Source organism: Dendroctonus ponderosae, unplaced genomic scaffold (assembly GCF_020466585.1).
Source record: "Dendroctonus ponderosae isolate FM_Combo_2020 unplaced genomic scaffold, Dpon_F_20191213v2 Dpon_F_20191213_3, whole genome shotgun sequence".
Classification (NCBI taxonomy): domain Eukaryota; kingdom Metazoa; phylum Arthropoda; class Insecta; order Coleoptera; family Curculionidae; genus Dendroctonus; species Dendroctonus ponderosae.
Genome location: NW_026018508.1, coordinates 9,604,278 through 9,613,515, shown reverse-complemented (window position 1 = coordinate 9,613,515; position 9,238 = coordinate 9,604,278). Strand labels below are relative to the sequence as shown.

The window sequence follows — 9,238 nt, the reverse complement described above, 5'->3', positions numbered from 1 at the left end:
GGAGAGTCTCTAACCAGTCTGCCTGAAGAAGACTATAGCTACATCCCAGAAAATCGTCTATCAAAATTCCAAAGAACTGAAAAAATAATGCAACTGTTTTGGTCCCGATGGTCCCGAAAATATGTTCCTGAACTTCAACAGAGAAGCAAGTGGAAGAAAAACTCCTCAGTTCTATTGAAACCTGACGTAATGGTAATCATCGAGGAAGACGGGCTTCCACCTCTCAAGTGGTTGCTAGGACGTGTGATATCTGTCCAACCTGGGTCGGACGGTATTGTAAGGGCAGCTACAGTCAGAACGGCTACTTCCACCATTCAACGACCTGCAAGGAAGCTGTGCATACTACCTTTGGACATTGAAACCTTAGGCTTTCAAGGCGGGCGGCATGTTGGCGCGGATAGAACATTTATAAACGTGTCAGTTCGGCGTCCTATCATTAGTTTTGTGCTGGTTTTTTTGGTGTGTAACAATGAAAAAGTGAAGTTGTCAATCTAATAATAATCAATAAATAGAAATTAATAAATCAGAAATCATCCAATCAATCATCTATAAAAAAGCTCAAACGTGTGCAAAACAGCTCTCTTCAATGACATACGACCCCACCAACCACCTGGAGACTAGGAGACCACGAGCTCAGCCCTAGTATGACGATAGAGGAATTAAGACGTGCTACAAAACTTCAGAAAAAATAGAAGCCACTGTGTTACCCGTGCGGGTCCAGACAACTTATTACAAACTCCTCCCAACGCGAAGAAGCTAGAGTAAATTTGACTCAAACTCCACGCAACCTGGGGGTGGGAATATGTCAATAAATAATTGTTGATGTTTACTTGTAATAAGTATAAACTAACGCCCCTATATCAGTAATCAGAAGACAAGTATTTTGAGCACTTTCGTTCGTGCGGCTTTATAACGAAAATAATCCGTCGAGAGGGTCTGAAGCCATATGGTAACTGCGCGTGATCTTCACGAACAGCAATCCGAAGTCTGCCATATCAAATGAGATTAAATGTTAAGTGTTGTGCAAAGTGTCGCGTCGAAAGAGGTCAGGTGTCGCGGCACAGGGACACACAAGTGTCTTAAGACACAGTACTACCCAGGCCTAGTGGTAGGCAAAAAGTCAATATTCTTTTATTACTGCGCCCCCCCTCAAGAAACTCCTCGATCCGCCGCTGCTCCAGAATATGATGGACCTCATCGTTGAGCGTAGCAAGTATGGTCTACACATGATCGTTGCCAAGAATAAGAATATTGTATTCTCCAAGTTCCACCAAGACGGACAAACCTTCAATTTAACCGGCAGGTTGTGGAACAAGTGTCATCCGTTAAATATATATGCGCCCTCGTCAACGAGAACAATAGTCCTCAGTGGCTCTAAAATGGAGATCAGATCAAGGTAGAACAAGACAGAAGAACATTCATCTCCATGAGGAACCTCTTCACTAATAGACATAAATTTGCAACTCCGCTGCTAGGTTATCTTCCCAGTGCACGCTATGGCTCATAGAGCTGGACATTATGTCAATCGACGGAGAGATGCATTGACGTATTTGTATCGCGATATCCATGATGGACATGATGCCCAACGAGGAAATACTAAGGAGAATGGACAAAGGTAAACTGATGGCTGCCCTTAGAGAACGAAAGCTCTAATACATCGAGCACGTTATGAGGGGAGAGCGGTACGAATGTCTCAGACTCGTGATCGAAGGAAAAATCGAGGACAAACTATCTGTAAGCCGTACGCGGAACGTGTGGCCGAAGGATCCGCGCCGAAATTTCGGCTATACTGATGTTGGATATCTAAGACTTCACTTTGGTCTAAAAGTCCCATATTAACTAATATGCTATATATAATAAATATGCTAGTGACTGAGAGAACACATTTAGGTCTTTGATCTCAAAAAGGTCTCGACTGACCGTCCACTAGACAGGTTAAAGCCCACTACAGTCATTTCAGCAATTGAAAACAAAACTTTGCTGGACTTCTTGGAAGATACAAAGGTTTCAAACTATTAAATAAAATGTAAAAATAACAGAAAAATTGTTGCACTAGAAACTGAATGAGGCAAATTCAAGATGATTCTCAACTATCCCATACACACTTCCCTTGATAAACGAACAACAAAAGCAAGTCAATTTCGGTAAGCAGAGACTGGTTCGTCAGGATTATGTTCCAATATATCCTCTAAAATACGCGCTTTTCTCGCGCATGAATAACTGAGGAGGTGGTGCAATAAAACTACAGAATAAGAAGACGTTTAATATAAAGAATGCGAGCAATGTCGTTTCAGCAAGACGCAACAATTTACCATTGTTATACCAAAAGAGTAGAAAATCTGTCATTTCATCATGATAAAATAAAAATTCATTTTAGGACATTTCCGTGGTTTACTTATTTTCTTCAAGTAGTGTTGTTCAAGACTATTTTTCCTCTGGCATGTCCTTCAGTAAGCGTCTTTATTGCAGAAGGTAATTCATTAAAGGGAAAAATCTGCTGAATGACCGGTCTGATCTAAAATGGGTTATCATATAACAATAGGCAATTTGAATCAACCTCAGCAGTATTTTGCTGCTATATAATTATATTGATATATTACCTTCTCTTGGCAAATTAATGTATGAATAAATTCAAATCCTCTTCTAGAGGGTACAAAATAACCCCATCTCAAAGTCTTTCCTGAACAGATTTTACTGCGATTGGTGTTCAGCAAATTTCCAATACTTCGTAGCATTCCGCCGAATAGGCCATATTTGTCATTATTCACAAGTAGGGGCGAATTGAGAGTAACAAAAGACTCGTATTGCCAGCCTGCCGGCAAATTTTCGATGCCCATATTGCATGCATCTAATATCACATGATATCTAAAAATGTAGTCTTGAATTATATGCTTTAGAAAAAGAAGAAAATAACTTACTTTCCTTCTGACTGTACATTCCTAACAAAATCGGGATCATTTCTGTCAAATGCTAAGTCAGTTCCAAGTGAAGTTACCAATCTCATGGCATCATTTGAGCAAGTTGAATAAACCTGTAGAACACATCTAATTAATTGGGATAAACACCAATACTCATAAACGGTCATTACATCTGTACACATGAAAACACCACTAATAACGCTGCCTCATAAGCAACTGTTCTCTTTAAAACATAAAGTTAGGCGAATCAAACGACTCATACCTCAACAATCCTTTTCACGAAAAAATGCGCTTTATTATCACTTATGGTAACAAATAAATTCGGAAATGTTAATAAGCACATTCAATCACAGCAACAATTCATATTAATCAATAGTACATACAACTTTCGCAAAACCTTTTTTTACCACATGTTTAAATACTGTAATGCAGTACTAAGGTTAATCCGTTTTTAATGCTGCATTTGCGTTATTTCTCTAACGAAATTATAGTTATTGGAATGCTTAGCTCATTGCTTTCAGAATCCACAGAACCCGCAGATGTTAGTGATCTGTGGACCTGCAAGCGGACGTTAGAATGTCAACTGCCAGTATAAGGTAGAAATAAAGCGTACAGTATTGCTGCACAAATAGCACGGAACAGAATCTTTATTAAGTGGTCCCGTATTTTTATACTGAATTGCGCAGGCGCATATGCCAAAATACCACAAACTTTATTACTGCCCTTATTGAGCGTCCAATAACTCTCGGATGAAATAATATAATAATATAATAGTATCAATCATATATAACACATTGAACCCCATTATTTCATAGGCACAAGGTATCGGAGGCTACTACCCCCCTACAAGTTATAGATGCCCTTTTAGTTTTTCGCCTTGCCACATTTTCATGAGATAAGCAAATTGATTTGGATATTTTGAAATAGTCTACTCACCACACACCCCTGTGATTTAAGCAATTGAATCGCGGAAGTACCAACTCCACCAGACCCGCCGAGAACCAAAACCTTCAGACCTTTGTTTTGCCTGCAAAGCATATTTCCGGATAAGTACAAACCACTCCACGCGGTCATTGTAGTATATACCAAAGAAGCACTTTGCTCATGGCTTAAATGTTTTGGTTTTGGTAAGAGCTAAAAACTCATATTAATTAGAACAGCATTATTGATCTATTAGAAGACTATATATGTAAAGGGTCGTTCTTATGCATGAAAACGTTGGCTTATTTCCTAAACTAAATAAAATACAAAAATTGAAAGGTTCTTTGTAGTCTATTTATATAAGGAAAAACTTTGTATACAGGATGCCATTCTCGCATGCGCAGTTCAGGGAATATTGTCCTACGCGTAGCTGCCGCTAATAAATCGGGGAAAAGTGCGTAGTTTCACGTCGGCAAAACTTTCAATCGTCGGTATCAATTTGTCGGCATAGCAAATAACAAAGAGTAAAAACTCACGTGACATTTGGACGCTACAGCAATATCCGCAAATGTACCTTGCTTGTGGATTGGTACAAAACCATACACTTCATCTCCAATATTAATCTCGCTTACGGCATGACCTTTTCCAATTACACTTCCTATTTACGAATGTTTTTATGTAATATTTATGTAAAACGATCCTCACAAATATTGAAAAAAAACTGAACATATCTTAACCTTAACTGTAAATGCCTTACCTGAAAAATCCCTGCCCAATATTAAAGGAAATTCTATTTCAAAATTCCTAAGCACTTGAAGAGATGTTTTTCCATAGCCGCCTGAAACAACAAAAACTAAAATGGCGACCGACGAAAATGAAACTAGGGTTTATAACGTAATTTAAAAAAAAATTTTTTTACTTATATACAGGGTTATTCACGCTATACGGCACGGACGTTTGCGGCTAGCCCGTTTGTTTTTTGCAAAGTATTATTTGATGAATCCGCAGACGCCTATCGGGTGCACATTTTAAAAATATTTTTGTAATGTACAGAGTGTCCAAAAAGGCCTAAAAGTATCAAAGTTGTGTTTTTTTAAATGAAATACCCTATATATTATTACATTTTTGGATTTTCTGAGCAAAATAAGTGTTTGTTTTAATAAGATTTATAATGTCTAAATCTAAAGGTTTTTTAAATAATCCGAATTTTATCAAAATCTAATAGTATTTTCATGTGTCAAATACTTTTTAGCTTACCACAAAATGCAATTTTTAATTACCTATCGAATGGTACTAGGATGTTGATAACTAAGTTTTTGCCTTTTTACAAAATACACCAAATAATGGTTCTGTGCACCATTTGGTGTTTTTTTTAATTAAAAGGTTAAATAACATCATACAAACGTGCATCAACAATAACAAAAAACAAAGGCAAATTATTTATAACAAATGTTCGAAATGTTGACCGTCCATTTCCAGGCACTTGTAAGTTCTTTTTTCAAAACCACTGCTAACTCTGGACAACATTTGCGGAGTTACAGTTTTAAAAGCGTCTCTTATGCGTGTTTCCATATTGTGTGAAGTTGTCGGAAGCATATGGTAGACAATTCCTTTTATGTACCCCAGAAAAAGAAATCTAGTGGAGTTAAGTCCGGAGATCAGGGAGGCCAATTTTAAAACCCCTTCTGCCAATCAAACTGTTTTGAAAGTTTGCATTTAAAAATTGCCGAACTTCGCAGTGATAATGAGGCGGAGCTCCATCCAATTGCAGCCACATGTTGGTTCTGATATTGAAAGGGACTTCTTCTAATAATATTGAGAGCTGGTTTATTAGAAACTGGAGAAACATCAAACTATTTAGATGTCCTTCAAAAAAATAGGGTCCAATTAAATATTGGCCCAGTATTCCACCCCACACATTAATAAGGCCTGTATATATATTTTTGATTGATATATTTGATCATATTTTCTCCTTATGAACATAGGTAAAATAAGTGGCAACATTGGATTCTTTTTAATTTCTGAAGTCCAATTTATCAGCTGGTATCTGACTATTACCGTGCAACATTCCATGCAACGCCGCCCAAAATAAAAAGACATAACCGCAATCAATCATGAAGTTTGAAATAGGATTCAAAATTTTGCAAAAACTTTATTGCAGTGGAACATTTTGTGTGACGAATCAGCTACTGCTAGTTCTTAAAACATGATTTAACAGTATACAGCACTGGGCAATCGCATTTTCTACGATAAATGCCGGGACGTTGGGAAATGATTTTCAAAAATTAAAATAAAGCACATTCAGAGAAAAAAATTGCGGATTGTTCATAGACTCATGCTAGAAAACATTTACAAGCTTTAATAAAATCTCCATATTGTGTCCAAATTTTGTGCAGTGTTCCCAGACTGTACAAAATGGTTTTTAGTTTAAAGCACATACTACTCACTATTATTGCTGTAAGGTTTAAACATGCGATGAATTTGGGTCGATGTAGGTTCATTGTGCATTTTTAATTCATACATTTGATTTTTCAAGGAAACTGCGATAAAATTTTGTAGAAAAGAAAATTGCATTCCAACTAAACAAAATCAGAAAAGCTTAATTATAAAGGAATAATTTGGCATATAAAGGGAAGAAAATAAATTTCGAAGCCTGGTTCAACACAATACTTTTATTGACCTCTAATTAAACACGATAAAGCTCTGCAATTTGCCGTAGCGCATTGTTCACACCTGTCCCGAGGTGTCGGACCAAAAAATTGCCACCACATGAATTGGTCGACATACTCTTCAATATATGTTGACTGTAGGACGCCCAAACGCCGAAAAAATTGTTTAAGGCGGGACCAATAGGCCTTCTCCACTCGTTCCAGGACCACACATCCCTAAAAATTGGTAATACTGGATTGCCGGTTTGCGATTAGTACCGGTTGTCATTGATGAAACTCCCAACCGGGCTTCACAAACCCAATTCCACAACAACATTAGGTCAACATAGGTCAAATTTTATGGGTCGAATCATTGTTAGTTCTTAAAACATGATTTAACAGGATACAGCACTGGGCAATCGCATTTTCGACGATAAATGCCGGGTCATTTGGACATGATTTTCAAAAAAATTGTAAGTGTTTTTTTTTCAAATTTATGGACCATCCGTATTTTGTCTAGCTCAATGTGCTTTATTTTAAGTGTACCTTAAGAGAAAATTAAAAAGAACGCCGAAATCCGCCAGATATAAAGTGCACCTTCGCCGAGATATTTCTAGGTTGGTGGCAGTTTGGCAACATGGCTGACCAGTATGCAATTTTCAGCTGCGCGTACCGTGCATGCGAGGTAGTGCGCGTGCGACAGAAGAGCGTGTTGTAAGAAACACCCAACAATTTGCGGTTATTTATTTTGCCAACAAGCTTTTGAAATTGAATGAAACCACCATGTTATTACTTACCTAGCATGTAGGCGTCTATTGGATTTACAGAAGCGGCTTTGACTTTCACTAAAACATCATCGGGCTTACTAATAATCGGTACACGACTTCCACCAAACTGAAGTTCTTCAACTCCTCCATAAGAATGCACAGTCCATGATAACATTTTATTGTCATCTTTGAACTTGAAAGCTTCTTGAGAAAAAAATGCTTGTTGAGTTATAGTTTTTAATCGCCATTTTGCAAGTTTTGTGGTCTGCATGGTTCACCAATTCCAAGGAAACCAGAAAAAGCGAAAATGATCCAGAACAATGACAGTGTCAGTGTTGCAATGCTGCCGATACTGTAGCCAGGGTTGTATAAATAACCAAGGACCCGGACCGAATCGAAATAACCGGTTCTGGTTTAGAAAATATTTTCCAATTCGGTTTTTTTTTTTTTTAAAGCAGTTTTTTTCGGTTCCAATATCTATATGTGCAACGCACGAAAACAGAGATAGAGGCTACTCCTATCTAGGAACCTCATTATTTTTTTTCCTGTTTGTATTCCACAAGATAAAAGATGCGCAAAAAATTCACTATTTCATACTGTACACGTATGTAAGGATATAAATTAAGATAACATTAAATGGAACAACATTGAAATAAAAACTCGCATACAAAAAAAAAATTAATCGTGGTATTTTCGGAAAGTATTTTTTCCTGGGTTATATGACTTTAGCGCTTCATTCCCTCTTAATTCCGTTTTTACTCAAGTCCATTATTTCCTTAATTTTAATCTTATTTCTGCTTAAAGATGTTTCTCTCGTTTGTGCCTTTACACTCTTCACAATCTTTTGAGGAGTAGGTTTTTTTGGGAATTTCATTTTCAATTTTTTTCTTGTTGGTGATCGAAATACTAAAATAATTCAATTTAAAAATATATTTTAAAAGTAGTGCATGGACGTACGGTGTTTGATCTTTGCATGAGTATAATTCAGGATTAACAAGTTTTCTCTTGCTGTTTGTTCCACTTCAAAGGAATTTAGAATAATTTCAATTTTTAAATAAACCATGTGTGAAGAAAATTTGTGTTGACTAATTCCTTTAAAAACTTTTTGCTTTGAATTTGTATGCCTGAAAATTTCTTCAATTTAATCGTTTAATGATGAACCAGTTGATTTCGTTTCAATTTCCTGTTGGCTCGGGTCAGTTTCAGGATTGGAAGAATTGAACTTTTTTCGGAACATCAGTCTAGTTCATAACAATGTTAAACGTGCTTAAAATTCGCTGTCATTTTTGTTATTTTCTAGAGGGAGGAATTTCCTAGAAATCTTGAGAAATCCAAGAATTATTTTCCTTCAAACATTACAAACTGTACCGAAAAAAGCCGAAATAAAATATTTCGGTTCCGGTTCAGCACAGTGTGTTATCATAAGAATTTGGTAATCTGTGACTAATATAAAAAATGGGTTCAGTTTCGGTTCCGAGCCAAAAAAAAACAGGTTATAAGACGGTGCAATCGGTTCCGGCCCGGGTCCTTGTAAATAACGATACTTAAATCGCACTGATATCCGATGTTGCCGTTTACGTTTTGACCCACACTACGTGAGAGAGTATGTTGAAATCGAGAGAGGGGGAGAAAGAGAGCAATATATAATCGGATGAGTGTTTAATAAAATCTATATTTATTGATTTTACTATAATAATATGAATATATATTATCTTAGGACTTAAAACACTCATAAATTATAAATTAACCCGCCTAAAATGAATTAACCTATTCACAGGCCACCAGAAACAGATATTATAATATTAAATTATGTCCAACTGTTCTACACCTCATATGCAGGGAATGCAAGGAGCAGTGCGATTGTATCATCGGAATAACCAACTAGCCGATTTCGGAGTCGTTAAGAAATTGGCACAATCGCATTGCATATGCGGCCATTTACAGGGACCCTGCAGATTGTACCCTGTAGATTGCCGTGTGAATG

The 9,238-nt window shown here is 36.8% G+C and overlaps 1 protein-coding gene across 2 annotated transcripts; it reads right to left on the bottom strand.

The window, feature by feature from the left end:
* Window positions 1-2,247: 2,247 nt before the first annotated feature.
* Window positions 2,248-7,588, bottom strand: LOC109539048 (reticulon-4-interacting protein 1, mitochondrial). 2 transcript variants are annotated; one of them, XM_019906565.2, is made up of 7 exons: window positions 7,285-7,588; window positions 4,597-4,677; window positions 4,376-4,497; window positions 3,855-4,052; window positions 2,919-3,031; window positions 2,601-2,865; window positions 2,248-2,515 (listed from the first exon to the last, which is right to left on the bottom strand). In XM_019906565.2, the coding sequence occupies exons 1-7, from the start codon at window positions 7,523-7,525 to the stop codon at window positions 2,405-2,407; spliced, it is 1,131 nt and encodes a 376-aa protein (XP_019762124.1). In that variant the 5' UTR covers window positions 7,526-7,588; the 3' UTR covers window positions 2,248-2,404. The 2 variants fall into 2 exon arrangements, with proteins under 2 accessions (XP_019762124.1, XP_019762125.1); XM_019906566.2 differs by lacking the exon at window positions 3,855-4,052 and having other exon boundaries at window positions 7,285-7,581.
* Window positions 7,589-9,238: the final 1,650 nt, after the last annotated feature.